General features: G+C 38.8%; 1 protein-coding gene across 1 annotated transcript in view; it reads left to right on the forward strand.

Moving 5' to 3' along the window:
* The window catches only part of SIM2 (SIM bHLH transcription factor 2), a 60,090-nt gene extending 43,379 nt beyond the window's left edge, over window positions 1-16,711 (forward strand). Inside the window, exons 8-11 of the mRNA XM_030475965.1 lie at window positions 1,752-1,899; window positions 3,771-3,939; window positions 5,080-5,488; window positions 12,361-16,711. Of these exons, the coding sequence (XP_030331825.1) occupies window positions 1,752-1,899; window positions 3,771-3,939; window positions 5,080-5,488; window positions 12,361-13,088 (1,454 nt within the window). The 3' untranslated portion in view covers window positions 13,089-16,711. The remainder of the gene's footprint in view (window positions 1-1,751; window positions 1,900-3,770; window positions 3,940-5,079; window positions 5,489-12,360) is intronic.
* Window positions 16,712-16,999: the final 288 nt, after the last annotated feature.

Here is a 16,999-nt window from a genome sequence, read left to right on the forward strand (position 1 = left end):
GATAAAAATGCAGGAGACATGGAGTCCTCCCTTGTCCCAGGAGAAATATTGGTTTATCCATATAATTAGGAAGGAAAGCTGAACACTGTAGTCTTCAGTGGTTTTCACATCTTTTAAAATACTGCCTTAACTGGAGAGCTAAACCAGGGATTTAAAAAAAAAACAGTGTGAGAAAGTCAAAACTAATCCCAAAGCACATGGAAGAACTTTGTTATAGCTGGAGATCCATTACAACATTAATTTATATTTTGGAAGACCGAGTAGCAAGGCATTTCGAATTCAAGGAAAACCTGATCATTAAACGAGCATGAAGACAGTTCTGAAAATACTAGACCACATTAAAAAAAAGCATCTGTTAGATGATCTAGGCCAAAATGTAAGCATTGGTCTATTCACATTATTCACATTACTGCGGTCTTTGATTACTTTTGAAATTACAACTCCCTACTCCCCCAAGTAACAAATGAACACAAAAAAAAAGCCAACCCTGGTGGTTGATAACCACATAGTTTATTACCAAACAGTAAGTTTTACCCTTACCCCAAAGATTACGCACCTTTTAATTCTCAATTTAATATTCAATGTCCTCCTTGTCAGAAAAATCTTCTATGAATACTATTTATAAAGGCCATGTATTTTCATTTCAGGCAGTCATTCACTCTACTAGAGTTGGCTTAAAGAGAAAGCTGTTGTTTTATTTCCTTATTTTGCATCTGCTTCTGCACTAAGCATGTACAATTAGAGAACAAAATTATAGAGGGCTTTGCTACTAAGTTCAGTCTAGTAAAAGCCCTACATTTGCAAGCACTAATTCCATTTCTTAATCACGTATTGTATAAAGGAATTGCTGCTATTGATCACTGGTTTTGGATATAGTTTGTGTAGCAAGATCAGCCCCTTATTTCCTACTTTAAAATAAATAACTGATTGTATAAAAGAGTAAGAAGTTGGAGTTTCCTGGGGCACACAAGAGAGGAAACATCTTTGAAGGCTGGGCATTATCTGCTAGTGAATCATTAGATAAAGGCCTGGCACTGAACCAGAAATATGTGGCTAGATTAAATATTTAGACATGCTACACAACCCTTCTTATAGCATAGCCCTATGCCAAAACATCTTTGTTCACAGTGAACCCAAACTGGGGTATAGAGGATTACATTTTCTGTGATATCTATCAAACAACTGACTCACCTCTCTGGCCTTATCTTTATTTGTGTGCTTAAGAACCATTTTAAATTTACCAAATACCATTTTAAATTTACCCTTTTAAATCAACATTCAAAATGTAGAGCTTATAGAGGAAAAAGCATCATACCATAAAATACATTGCAAAATACACAATAATCTATCAACCTATGAATGACAAAAGCACTTCCAAACATACTGGAAAAATTCAAGCTGGTTGTGTCCACTTAAAAATGCTTTTGCTGCCTTAAACTTTTCTTTTTCAGTTAGAAGACTAGAAACGGTAAGTGTTTTGGCAGTCTAAGCATAAGCGAGCAGGGTGACCTGGAAAAGAAGGAAGACTAACCTTCATAGTTTGCGACATACTATTTGTAAAAAACAACGTTACCTTGTGAAAGGGGCAGGACAGATGTCATTGCAGGGGTGCTATTTAAAGTTTGGTGGGAGAACAAGGAGGTTTAAGGGAGGGAAAGGAGGGAGAAAAGTCCGTTCCTTGCAAATAAATCTCTCCAGGAAGTGGTCACAGGCCAAGCAATAAGAAATGCTTTTTTGTATTGTATTCACAGTGTTGGTGAAAGGCCAAGTCACAACCAAGTACTATCGACTACTGTCCAAGCACGGAGGCTGGGTTTGGGTACAGAGCTATGCTACTATTGTGCATAACAGCCGTTCATCACGGCCTCACTGCATAGTGAGTGTCAATTATGTCCTTACGTAAGTCAAAATACTTTGTACCATTACGTGTTACCAGTAATTGACTCATTTTGTGTTACCAGTAACTGATTCATTGCTAATTAAATCCTTTAAGTTTGCTTTATTTGTGTCTTCCAGTATCATTCTGTGTTTGCATGTTATAGCCACTTTCTTCTTCTCATATCTTCCCTCTTTTAGTTACATTATGATAAAAGGAGCTAGTATTCCTGATGATTGTCTTGTACACCATACTCTTGAATGTAATCCTACTCGTAGCTGTTTGCATTACACATGGGGCCCAGTTCTGTAATTGGTGTCAGAACTGTGCTGGGGCTGTCCAGACACAATGACAGCTACTGCTACCCAGCAGAGCTTACAGTGTCAGTCTGGGAGACAGGGATATGTTAGGAAGCATTACTTCTTTCAGGGGCACATGAATCACTGAGGATTCCCTCACTTGCCTTGGGTTGCACAGATGCTGAGGGTAAAACTACATTCTCACAGTGGCAAGTATCTCCCACTGAGCTTGTGAAAATACAGCTGTTTGGACCTGCAGTTTATGAACCTGCAGTTTCTAGTTCAAGTCATGAAGGTGTTACAAAATTCCTATCCTGATATAAACCTGAGAGAAACAGAAATCTGTGTTGAATAAGAGAGATGAGTAATAGTGAAACAGGCTGTGACTGAAGAGACTATCTGGGGTGGGGGGAAAAAAACAGGGATAGTGGGCACCCCTTGTGTTGAATAGTGTAAAAAAGCAGAGAGCTGTACACTATTTTCTTTTTACTAGACTGGTCCATTTCTTATCTGGCCTGAAAGTAAGATGTGTTTGCATGATGTATGTGGTAGGATCATGTGTGTTTGCGTATTACAGTGTTGTCTCTGGAAACCTGTCTTCGAGGAGTTAACATGTATGAGTTGAGAACCCATAGGGTGTTTCCTTAAACTCAGTCCTAGACACACTGCCAAATGCTGCCCTCATTTCTGTACAGATGTGAGAGCCAGCAGTATGAGGGAAAGACACAGCCCTGCAACCTGCCTGAGTCCCAAGAGCTGGGGCAAGTGATTTGACTAAAAAGGAGGATATTGTGACAGGGATATAACAGCATATTCTTGAGTTGAATTTACTTCCAGGTTATCCACCATTAAAAATGGATGGAAATGAGTTCTAGATAGAAATTAAGAGAGAAGTAGGGGTTTTTTTTTCTAGTTACACTTTCAAAAATATGCTCCACTGTTGCTACTGACAAAACCAGGGAAGACCATTTAATCATCATAACTGTATCAAATAATATTCAAAATATGATCCACAGTCTGTTCTTGATTTGGTTTTTAGCCTCTTTTGTACAAAAGTCTGCTCTGTCTGTGGGGCAGATAAAACTGAACAAAACAGAGCAGAAATGAAGGTCTAGAAAAATGACATTGCACCTCATGTGATCTAGTTACAAGCACACTGTGCTGACAGGAGAGGAACATGGCTCCTTTTCCTTTTCTCAGGGATAACTGTGAAAGCCAGGGCAGAGACCAATTCCTGATAGTGGAGGAGACAGATGAATTGATCTGTGTCTTTCCATTGGCTGACATGCCTGTGATTCCAAACCGCAGGGTGCCATGGATGGCTGAGAAGATGGCACAGCTTAGGTTCAGAGGGTGGAGACATTTAGTACAAAGATGTTAACGTGGCTCCCTTGTGATAGACTTGCGTGGGGATGGGCCTAGACCATAAGATCCACTGCCTGCTGGCATCCCCAGGCTCACACTGCAGACTCAGTGAAAAACTTGGAAGAATGAAAATGAAAACATTGTGAAAGCTAACATGTATTTTCAAAGGAGTTATTTTGGAATTGTGCTGTATGTTTGAGTACATAATTTATTGGACTGTTCTTTTGCAGAGATATTGAGTATAAGGAACTTCAGTTGTCACTGGACCAGGTTACCATTTCTAAATCACAGTTTTCATGCAGAAACTCAGTATCTACCTCGCAGGAAACAAGGAGAATAGTGAAACCCAAAAGTAATAAAATGAAGGCAAAACTCAGAACAACGCCTTACCCACAACAGGTAACTTTTTCAGCAATATTTGCTTACCAATTCTTGTTGTAGAATGCTTGAAACAGGATAGACATCATCCAGAACTGAACTTACTGTATGAACTGACTATAGCATGCTCTGCCACAGGAACTCCCTTGTAGGCTGTAATGCAATTAGACCCTTTTGTTCTTGGGATGGACAGCACGTGTAGTACAAACCAATGCTGGCAAGTGATGAAAACACAAAAACTTTTCGGTATGGAGTATGTAAAGTACTTCAAAACCAATGTGCTTTCTTGGTAAAAAGAAGAAAAACATGTACTAAGAATAGCTGTGTTGTGAAACTGTGCTGCTGTAGAATGCATCTCATCCACTGTTGATACGCAAGGTTCTTAGTGTGACATAGGTACTAGCAGTTTCCTTATGCTGGAGAACATGTCATACGAATGAATCCTAGCAAACAGAGCATTGAGTGGGGTTTGGAATATCTCTCTGTCACTGGATGAGCGAGAACCAGATGTGAAAGGAAACTGTGGAGATTGTCCATAAAACTGGGTGGGTGAGACTGACACCCACCAGGAGACATTCTGAGACTTTGCAATGAATGTTGCTGGAAGGGGCTACTATTACCTTAAACTAGCAGTGAATGCAGCTAGCACATATACTGCATTCAAAACAGCGAGAGCCCAAAAAGCATTTGGAGCCTGGAGAGGAGGGTGAGAGAGAGTGGGAAGGGAAAATCGTTGTGATAGAAGCTGATCCGAAGGACAAGTTTTGTCTTCCTACCATTCTAAATGCCAACATACGCAAAATCATATTCATGGTTTGCTACTCCATCAATCAGCGATTTCCTGTGCTTTGTGACAAACTTCTACTCGCTGGTATTTACAAATGCCTGCACCTCCTAGCTAAATGCAACTATCAAAATTATCAGATAAACCCTTAAAATTAGGTTCCAAAAGTAGGGTTTTTTTGTTCCTATGTGAAGTGAAGGTAAAGTTATCATGAAGACAAGGAACTTCAGATGCACTGGTAAGCCAGTTCCTTTAGCCAGTGAGATTGCAGTTCAAGGAGGCCCAGCTCTGGCTGCCTGTGTGATATGTTACACAGTTTCATATTAAAGTTAGTCATTTAACTCTCTTCCCCTCCCTTTTTTTCTTCTTCCCCCCAGCAATACAGCTCATTCCAAACAGACAAACTGGAATGCAGCCAGGTGGGAAACTGGCGATCCAGCACTGCAGTGAACGCTGCCACCATTCAAGAACAAAACTTCCATTCAGAAAACAGTGAACTTTTATATGCCCCCTCATATAGCTTGCCTTTCTCTTACCATTATGGACACTTCCCTGTAGATTCTCATGTCTTCAGTAGCAAAAAGCAAATGCTGCCTTCAAAGTTTGGGCAGTCTCAAGGAGCACCTTGTGAAGTGGCTCGATTTTTCTTGAGTACGCTGCAGACAAATGGAGAATGCCAGTGGCATTATGCCAACTCCTTGGTACCTAACAGCCAGTCACCATCCAAAAATCTTCCTGATCAGCCGGTCAACATCATCCGACACAATCTTGCACAGAGTTATGAAGGTGGGTGTCACTTTAAAAAAAGAAAAGAAGAAAAGAAAAGCTCTGGGGTGTCTGGGAAAGATCTGTAACCATAGTTTGAAAGCATTAAAAGGTGTTTAGGAAACACAGAAAATCAGAAACAGCGAAGTGTAATAAGCATTATATTTATAGTATTTACATCCCTCTTCCAATTACCATCAGCACTTGATTAGGAATATTATCAAAGCATGAGTTGCAAAAACGTAACCACCAGAATCACTTTTCGAACAGGGCAGAAATAACACCTCCTTTGATATCAGCAGAGTTTATCTTTGTGTTTGCACTATGAGAGTTATTTAGTGGAACTGCTCCCGTAAGTCACTGCTGAAGGCAGAAAGAAACAAATGTACTTCAGATTCTATACAGACTTTAAAATAAATGTGATCTATTTCCATAAAAATTGAAGGTTGTCCTTTCTGAGCATGAAGCCATTTTGTATGTCTTTACCTTATAGTTACTACAGTGAATGAGTAAATAAAATGCACTGTCTTCTGCTTTATTTGAAAATGTCTTTAGTGCTCCTTCCCGACCAATTGCATTATCACTCATGCAGATGGTCAGCTCAGATACTTCAAAGGAAGCACTAAAGACACTGGTTTCTCTGAGGTGACAACCTATAAGAAATAACCTCGCAAAGCTATAAAGTAACTTAACATAAACAAGCTCAAGATACACTCTAATCTTTAGATCTCATATATATTACATCTATCTGCATACACAATTTTGATTGATTAGTTAAAAAATCATTGATGAGGACTGAGTGGTTGACATACTGTTACAAAGTTAGATGGAAACACTCCTTCCTTCTAGCCTCACTAAAGATGTGGCAGAAGTAGTAGTGGAAATTTCAAATAAGAATGCTAGAAAATACAGGCTCAAGATTCTTGAGTACCAGAAGCAAGCATTTATTCACTTAGAGATGTGACATTAGATATCCTAGATTTAAAGGGAATATCTGCCCATGTTAAAAGCTGAGCTTGATCCATCAGACAGAAGACAGTATCAGACATTGAATACGTCTCCCACAGAGGAGCAAATAACTTCTGCCCAGGGTTTTGTCCTTCACAGGACCATTCGATCTCAGCTAGCTGATTGACCTCACCTCACTGACTGTAGCATTTTATTTTACTGTTCTGTGTTTAGGTTGAAAATGAGCAAGACTGAAGCTCTTCTTACAGCCTAGTGCAGGTTAAATGCTTTTCTTGAGCTTATGGTCCTCTAATGTGCTGGCTTTCTTTTGTTGCTGTTACGGACTAGGTGTGAAAAGGAGTAGCTTTAGTCCAAAAATAAGAAATGGTTTTGTCCTTTCTAAAGATGCTGTATCTTTGTGGAAAAGAAGAAAAGGCTACATCTTTTGAGGATATGTATAAAGACTGAAGTAAATCCTGCAGCTCCCCAGGAAGCCTGCAGGAACAAGGCTATCCTAGGTGTACAGAAATCAGCCCAGCTTTTCTTCTCTGCTTCCAGGCTAACAGATGCCATGAGACTGACCAAGAAAGTAGATCCACCCCTTGCTGGTCAGAGGGTGCCATCAGATACACTGAGAATGGATGTGGAAAGAACAGCCTGTTCAGAGAACAGTCTGTAAAATTGGTTGTGGCCTTAGTATTTGCCAGAAAAAACCAGTAAGCATAGCAGCAGACAAGCAATTTACCGTCAGTTGGTTGATATGGGCAGATAACTCCTAGTAAACATAAAGCCAGAAGGATTCCACAGGAATACTGTTAAATATGTTAGAGTAAAAAAAAAATCCGAACAAAAAACTGCAAACAACTGATATTTTTCAATTTCCTCATGAACAGGAAAATGGAGCCGTGATGCCAGTGGTTCTTTCTTCTGGTTTTACTTCTACATAGATTTTGTTGCTTGAGTTGGAACATGTGGGTTCTCTTTTCAGTACAGATGTATTATTTTAATGGATGTTTACCTATTGGACATTTGATGAAAAATCATTTGGTACAACTAAATCTCTGTAAAAGTACTTAAAATGTACTGTTTTGGAAGGAAAAAAGAATATGGTCAAACTCAGGCCTGGTCAGAGGTCATTGCTTGAGTTCTCACAATGTTGCAAGAGGGGAAGGAAAAATGGAGCCTCCACTGCAAAGAGGATTTATACCTAATTGTTCCAGAGTTTGTTTCCTTCTGAGCTAGAACTAGCCCTGTTGTACTTCTGCTGAGGCTGGTGGGCAGGGAGAAATCTGAACCTTTGGAAGTGACTTTTTGCTTTGAATTGAAAGGGGATCTGATCTTCCTTACATTGTCAACTGCTGCTTTTTCCAGTGGTTCACTGAAAAACTGACAGCCACTAAGCTTCAAAGCAGAGTGGATCTGCTTAGCGTCATTATCTTCAATCCAAAGGCAATGCCAAATATGACATCTGGCAACCGGGTTGGATGCAAGGGCTATTCCACATCACATCCATAGAAGCATCTGCCAAAAATGCCGTAGGCCAGAGACATTTTTCTCTATGGAAAATAGCTTCTTTTGGAGAGATCAGAGATTTTAAGATGATCATGCCAAGCCATCAAAGCTCTGGAAAAGCACGTAGCAGATAAAACTGCCTGCAAATCAGATGCTGCTGCCTCAGAATCTGGTTTTGAAGCTTCTTCCACTTCTTTCCAGCTGGCCTAGTCATCAGAAAAGAATCACACTTCAGAGAACGCAACCATACTCTTAGCCAGGGAAGTTTCCTTTGTACACTTGAATGGATACATTACTACAGTACCCACTTCTCATCAAGTTATGCTGTGGGCCAGTCTGTACTATCTGTGTGAAGCTTGGTGCTGCTAATTATGGCAAAACTCAGGAAATTATGAAGAATACTAAGAAAATCTGTGAAAAAGCCCTGGTCTATCTTCCTCTCCCAAACCAAGTCCCCAGGTTCAGCCAGTGACTGCTGGAAGAAATACATGACATCTCTGAAAAGTGTACTCTGCTAGAGACAAAGAGGTCTTGAAGATCATGTTGTCTTACTACTGCTTTTGGAGGGACAATAATGGGGAACATAATAATTACAACATCAGCCCATGCCTCAGATGATTTGAAATTAGGGTTCAGATCAAGACAAAGCACAGATATTGAGCTAATCTAAAAAATGTTTTATTCATGGACATGGACAGTATTGAGAGCTGTTGTATCTTTGCCTTGTTTGGCACAGAGGAACATCTACATGCCTTTGTGACACAGGAGTGCATGACCTGAGCAGTACAGCTGTTCTGCTCATCGGTCTTCAGCAAAACTCAGAGTGACTGCGTAACTGCTCCTCTTCTCTGAAGGCCCTCTTGTACAAAGGATTAGGAAACAGGCTACATGTCAGCATTCAAGTGTTGGCATATTGTCTTTTCAAAACACACAGTAACTATCAGGAGATAAACTCTTCTGCTATAAACATAGATCAGAAAGCCCAAGAAAAGAAAATATGCGAGACAAAGCACGCATGAAGAGGGCTTCAGCTGTATCCTAAAAACAGGCAAGGTTTTTCACAGCCAGAATGCAAAACTTGGGTGATAAGGACTGCACAACTGTTGCATGACAATCAGTGCTGAATACCAGTCTTCCTTTGCTTTAACCTGGTTTCAAGATGCCTTTCTTTCATTTGTACTTAAATACAGGCAATAAGAGAACAAGGAGCAGCTCTACCTATTAATATCTTGGTACAGAAAGGCATGTCTGTGAATGAAACACTTTTTCTGCAAGCATCTTTCCCCATTGAGCACCATCTGATCTTTGCCTGCACTATCTAAAGGAGAGGAGGGAATGCTCCTCACTTCACACAATGTTTGACAGGGGAAAGATCACTCTAGTATACTGTCACAATGAATAGACATGTTTTAGACAAACACCAATACCTGCCAGAGTAGCCTTCCTGTTCCCACTTGGATAGCTGGATGCTGAAATCTAAGCAGGCTGCCACGTGATGGGACTCCTCTTATCTCCAGGTTTTCCCTCAACTTGCCCAAGCTGCACCATGTGTGCCAAGCGGGAAAGCGGAGCTACTTGTCAAGAATTAACAAAGACATGATGCCTAAAGGACTGAGTTTGCAGTTGCTGCTGCAGTTGCAGGCTGCTCTGAATGAAGTGTAAATAAGTATAAAAGGCCTTCTAGACAGCTGCTATTGCTCTGGTATGATATACAACCTTAGATGTGCAGTGTATCTACCTCACTTGGTGTGGTTGAGTTGCTCTGGCAGAAGAGTGGTCCAAAAAGCAACCCAAATTAATGCATTGACTTCAAGGATTGTAAAGCATTTCTAGTGCTGGAGAAGAGCAGAATGCATGGGATTCCCATGCACCTGCTGAGGCAGGTACTCTGGCAGCTGCCCACATGCCAGGTGGATGGAAGCAATCCTGGAGTGCTGCCCTTCTACAGCAATACAAAGAGCTGGTCAGCTTTCTATTAACTTCTGTATGAAAAGCTCTCCAGGAGGAGTCTGTTACAGGGCGTCCTTGGGTTTTTGTCTGCAAAGAAAGACAAAAGCAGATTTAAGTCTAGCTCCAGCAACTGTTCTGAATGTGAGCGGACAGAAATGACTATGCTTGGTTGCACTCCAGATACAACTTGCTTAACTGTCTGGTCTAACTCCACGAACGTGCTGACAACCTTAATGGAAGCCTGCAAACAATTAACCAGACGCTTACCTTCGTCCTCAACAAAAGAGATGAAAATCAGGTTTGAGAAACAGGATAGAACAAAATAGATAATATCCTGTAAATCTCCCCAGTATGCAGATTACTTCTTGGTACCAAGAAGGCAGACAACAGCCCAGCAGAATTTGAGATTACAAAAATGAAGATAATAAGACAGGGGCCAACTGGTTGCTGTGATACTTCAGCTTCTCACAAGTCTGGGCTCTAAAAATGGAAAAGGAGAATCTTTTGTTCAGAGATTAGAGATGGGCCATAAAGCAACAGTTGCTGCAGTAAGAGAACAAACCCATCACTCCTGTGCGTGTCTCAAGTGGGAAAAACACTAAAATCAGTATTCCAGACAGTTAAGCCATGTTAGTTATATGGCAGTAGCTCTCAGCATGCATACTTATTTCATAGTAAAAATGCCAAACGCAGAGTTAAAATTATAGCAGTGTAATTACACTGGTAAAATTTCCAAGCTACACTCAAGCATGTGGTTGAACCCCTGTTTTGATTTGTGATCTACAAGGGCCATTTTTCAACAGCTGATGAGAATTCAGTTTACTTAGGCCTGCATGTACTCCTTGGTACAAAATGCATACATGGAAATTAAAAAGAATAACTTGAAAGGTTGTTGTTTCTAGGAGGGTGGTGGGTTGATCAAGAAGAAATTGGATCCAGATTCCTGTTTAAATTCTGGTGTTAATTATGTGGTGCGACTCCCTCTGAAATTAATGAAGCTCTGCATATAAAAAAAGGTACAATTGAGCTATTTCTGCTTCCTCTGTTATACATGAAGGCTTTGCCAGTCTAGTATAGCACAGGGAATATTTAATTATTAGCGGATACAGTTACATCAGCAACCACTACAGGGGAACTCCAAAACTTTTAAGATGTTGAATAAATTTTTTAGAAAAACAGAAAATCCTTTTTACAAAAGGTACTTTGGTGTCCAGGGCTTTCAGTGAGCATAGCACAGAATAGAGTTTAGGTTTAATGTGAGAAATTTGCTAAGTGCCTCATTTAACCTTTAACATACAACTTTTAAATATGCCTTGCAGGAGCAGTATAACTGCCAAACTGTTCATACGAGACAGTGCACAAAAATTAGTGCTCACCTAATTTTTGCCATATTGCACAGGAGTAAACCAGTGGCTTTCTCTCTTGCCATTTGTAGATAGGAGTGTACAAAAAGGAAAATCTGCGTAAGCCAAGTTGAAAATGATAAAACCAATTCAAATTGTTCCAAGAGTTCAGCTAATGCAGAAGCATAAGAGAAAACTAAGATTACTCAGTAGATTTTAGAGGAAAAGCCTGAATAGAAATCCTAGATTCACACTCTCTTGAAAATTTACAAATCTAGCTTCTGATTTGCCATGCATACCCAGTTCAGTACTCCCACATTCACACAGACATTCTCAGTGTATGTTGTAAAATAAATTTCTATTATACATACAGCCTTATTGCATGATAGTTCCTTAAAAGGAGAGATACAGCATTACTCAAGAAGTATTTATGTTGCTTTTCAATAGATGTTTTTAATGCCTGATGATAGTTTCTCAAAGAGAAAAAACAAAGGCTTTTTAACGTGATGCACTCTAGATATTACACATATCACATACACGTCATAAATTAGATACTGATACATCAGCACCTAACACTGCACACTCTCTTCTTTCCTCACAAGGAAAGGATCCGATATACTTCCAAAGTGACAGGAAGAATAAATTCTGTTTTACACTAACCATCAAATCATTGACATGTAATTAATGCTACCTATCTTTTGGTAAATAATTCGATAAATCGCTGAAAAAAGCTTACTTAAGGTCAAGGTTTTTGATAGCAGGTGACATTTCTAAATACTTCTTTGGTTTAATTTCCCCAATTTAATTATGCTAATAATGATAGTTATTTATAATTATTCAGTCAAATAAACAAATGGGCATGTCACATGGAAAACCTTTTCGGAATTGATCAGCACTGTTGGCCTTTCTGGATGGGTTGGTTTTGGGGTTTTGGTTCTGGGTTTTTTTCAACTTTTCAGCACTGTCTTAAAGAGACTTACTCAAAGCCACTGAAGCAAATGGGAATGTCTGTCATCTTCTCTGGAGCTTGGATCTGGCCCAAACCAAATGGGTATTACCGTTCAGTCATAAAAAGTGTTAGAGTCTAACTAGTATATGAGCTCATTGTCAGTAATTAACATATTTTCTCTTTCCTGCAAGCGCCCATATCAAACAGAAGATACAGCCAAGAAGCTCTATCTGACAACTTTACAAGCTGTGCAGCACCCATGCCAGGCAGCAGATACAAAGAAGAGATTTACGATTCCAGCATCATGAAACCCAACAAAATAGACACCAGGATCCAGACACCTCACCACCTCATTAAAGAAGAAAACAAATTAGCTTTTAACAGAGATCTGCAAGAAAAAATGAGCATTAATGAAAGTTCTTTTTCAAACGCAATAGCCAGCTCCTTGCTGCCAAAATCTGAATGTTTCCAGTCTAAAGCTATAGGACAGTTAAGTCATCTCCTGCCAATGCCCTCAGTTTATGAGCAAACAAGAAGGATTTGTATGAAAGAACCCAAGTATGGGCACATTAGTCACCATGCTACAAATCTAGATGAACTGGACAATGATGAGAGAATGACTGTAAAGCTTGATCATGACACTGAAAGTGAACGTGTGATGGATGTGAGACCCTCTGGACAAGTTCCATTTGTGCTTCTAAATTATCACCATGTTTTAGCAAAACATGGTACATTTCAAACTTCATCATGTACAGCAACAGGACACGTAGGAGAAAATTATGGATACAATTCCGAGGAAGTAAATACATTTATTTACAAAAACCAAAGCCCCTCATCAGCTTCTTCTCCAGAAACCCACAAGGAATCTGCACTACCCCATTATATTGGAACGTCTGTAATAATAGCCAATGGAAGGTGACAGTAATAGAGGAGTATTTACATTTTATTAAGAAGCCAAACTGTAATGATTTGCAAAAAGCATGAGAAAACATGGTTACATTTACTGAGCATAGCTGAAAGTCAGTGAGGGACAGACTCGTGTACTCCTGGCAAGCCACAGTGTAACAGTACCTTCAAGGACAGGAAAAAACCCTACATCTAGCTTCCATGTTTCGTTGTCACAGATTAAGCTCTGGTGCCAGTGAGAAGACATGTTACAGATCTTATTTTTGTTATTTTATAGTGTGCAACAAAATTAAATGATAGGTGTTATATGCAGAGATTTATATGAAGAACATTTTTTTCCTTAACCCCTCCTTCTCAAAATACATTCAAGATTTTTTTATCATTGTCATAAACTTTACACTCTAGTTTAGGTACTTTTGACAAACGGTGTGAAACTTTATATCAACTCTTCACCCATGTGTTAAACACCCTGACAAACAAACTTTGTTTAAAGAGTGGTGATTTTTAGTATCTGTACTACAGCTGTACTAACTAAACAGAACTCAGTTTGGAGAAAGTTTATTTATTAATTATCCAAAAGTTTTTAAACTAAGTAAATGAAATCTGAATTTCATTTCTTTAACATAGATTTCACCAATTTCAGATTGTTACCACCACCATTTACCTTGACAAGGAACGATATGACAAACTAATACATACATAGATATCTATTAAAGGGTCTTGCCATGGCAAATTGGGACAAATCATGTAGCAAGAGCTAATCACTATTCCCCATAAAATGTAATAAGAAAAAGAAACTTCCAAAACATGTGTTTCACTGATTGTTCTGGAGAAAGCTGTGCAGATTTTCAAACCAGGTAGTCAAAAATACATCTTAATAATAGCACCAGAAATGTTTTCTTTATAGTCAAGGGAATAATAAACATTTATGCTTTATTTTAAACTTACCAGTAGAGTAGACTTCTGAAGTTTGCAAGGTTCGGCTTTTAACACACTGAGTTTCCTTAAGCATAAATCTCATTGTCAGCACAAAGGTGAGATTAATATTTGACTGATTCGTGCACTTCACAAATAATTCCAGCGGACAGTCCAAATTTGGAAGACCGAAAGTCATTGCACAGCCACAAAACCCCAAGTTGCACTTGAAGCAAAGCAGGGCCGGAGCACACCAGGGTTTGAGGCTGAGCACTCTGCACATGTCTCTGTTTGTGCTCGTAAACTGTAGCGAGAGAGAAGCATACAGCACACATCGACATTTTGTCCAGCCTGTTAGCAATAGATTCCCCCTTTTTTTACTTCTTTGTAAAATTTACAAGTGACATATGGATCCATCAGTGTTTGACAATAGACAGCCCACTTTGTTTTTCAGACACTTTCCCAAACATTGTGTGCTCTTGATAACACAATGAATGACTCTCTGTATCAGGCTGTAACTACCAACAATAGAGGTTGTTGTAGGTGCAGGTCAGCTACACTTAGTTGTTTCTTGGCCCAATTCAAGGCTAATATATACTTTTAAATCTTTCTCTCTTTTATCAGACTCTCTCTAAAGAGACTTCAACTGGGGAAAACGCTTATCTGGCTAGTGCAATATGGGAAAACATTTGCTCATGGATTGCACCTTGTCAGATAATAATGTAATGAAATACACATCTCCTCTAAAAATCACGGTCTCTCTCTTTTACATGCAGCAATAATATTCAGTCACCTCGTCTATGTATGAATATTTATTGCTATGAGTACACAGAAGTACTTTTAAGACATGTTTGAAATTACGATTTTCAGTATTTGTATTGCTTCCTATTAAAAGGTTAACAGAGAAGGCTTTATTATCAAGTTCAGTTGGTGTTCACTTGGAAGCTCACAGTTGTCTGAATTTTTCATGTGCTGAAGAAACATGAAAAATATCTTGTGTGAAAAATATAACAAAAAATACCTCATCAGCCATTACCAGCATAGAACCAAAGCAGCGCATTCACTCAGTGTAACTGAGCACCCCTTCGTTCATCCAACACTAAAGAAGTCAGCAAGTCTACAGAAATGTTACGGGTGAATAAAAGAAATGTTATGAGTGAATACTATTGTCAGTCTGACTTCATACATTGAAGAAATGAGCCACAGGTTGGTTTTTACCATGGCTTTGGCTCATAGCCTTCCCAGCTAGGGCCACTAATGAATGGACCCAACTCCTTAAAAGATACAATTATGCTAAGACCTGTATGTTAATTTTGTTAAATGAAAACCATGCCCTATAAAGGAGTAACTGACATTGTTTGCATCATTAAAAAGAAACCTGATGCACAGCTCTCATGCTACACTTTTCTCTGTACCTCATTAGTGGCATTGCTGCACATAGAGTCAATCTGGTGGTTTTTTCTGTTCTTGCAAGTACTTCTCACTATAAAAACATGTTTTCAGGAAGGCACAAATTAGGCTTCGGTTAAAAAAATGCCACTGATATTTTTCAGTAAAATACCACAAAATATTTTTCCAGCGTCTACCTTGTTATTCACACTTCCAGGCTTTATTCAATGAGCCTGAGTGGAGGAGGTGTTCCATCATTCTCCCACAGATGTTTTATGGCATGGGATATTCAGGTACATGAACTTTCCCTGTTGGGCAATAATGAAGCAATTACACATTCACATATGATAATACAGGGTAGGGTTTAGAAAAGACCTGTGATTAAAAAAGCAAATGAAATGTGTGAAACATTTTTCCTGCCACTCCAGAACAGAAACAGCAATTGCATGTTCACATCTGTAATGTGAATAAATTATATTAAGAGAAAAAAGATGACGTTTAGTCAGTTAAATCACAGATGTTCATAGCAGACTTGTAGGGCAGAATGCAGCACAGCTAGTGACAGTGGCAGTGTTTTTAATAATTGGAAAAAATTATGTCACGGAAGTGGAATGTGAATTGGAATATATTATGAAAAATAACCTCATTTCTCTCTACTGCACTCATCTGAGCCACTACAGACACCTCTGTCTTGTGACTTGATAGGATTTTAACTCTTAGGGGAGTTCAGATTGAGCAAGTAAACGATAGGGAGAAAAAGAGAGAGAGAGTGAGAGAGGGAATATTTTACCAAAATGTAAAGTTGGAAACATTAATCCCATGCTGAGGTTTCAAAGTTTTTATCTTATTAGTAGAAACATCACAGTGTAAATAATGTGATAAGGAAACAGACTTCTCTCCAGGTCATGGTAGCCCTGTAATCTGAAAAAGGATATTAAAGGAATTTAATGAAATGAAGCACAGCAGACAGCAGATGTAGAATAGGAGAAGGTATCACTGAGAGAAAGTGCCAATGAATGGGAAACCTGCCAGAATACCAGTGTTTCTCTAAACACCACAAAACAGGACACCAAGTATTTTTTTCAACCTTTCAGTCATACAACACATAGAAAATGTTAAAATGTTATTATTCCATTTTTTCTGAACATTAGATTTTGCTTTTTTTATATGATGCAGATAAAAGCTATTTGGCAAATGTAGGTGAAAAAGCACGCAAACCAAACAACCTATTAATGCTCAGAATTATATATGTATTCCCTAAAAATGTAAAGCATTTTTGCTTATTTATTATGTAAAACAAAACTCTTAAACTGTTAATAAAATCCTGTAGCCAAAAGACAAGTGAGTTGGGATTTCTTTTTTACTACAAAACACAGGGTTGCACATAACGTTGCGTATATGAAAATTTATTTGAATTGCAATGCGTATTGTATTTAACAGTTAATGTACTATAAAATAGAAGGATTTTTTTTACTTCTTGTATTTTAGCCACATAGCATTTTAAAGGCAGACTCTTGGAGAACTGAAAACACCACAGAATCACTAATGAGATGTGCTAATGCAAGAGGCTCAAACACATCAGTTCATGATTCTTCCCTGCAGTTCTTTTCTTGCAGTTGC

The sequence above is a fragment of the Strigops habroptila genome, chromosome 2 (assembly GCF_004027225.2).
Source record: "Strigops habroptila isolate Jane chromosome 2, bStrHab1.2.pri, whole genome shotgun sequence".
Classification (NCBI taxonomy): Eukaryota; Metazoa; Chordata; class Aves; order Psittaciformes; family Psittacidae; genus Strigops; species Strigops habroptila.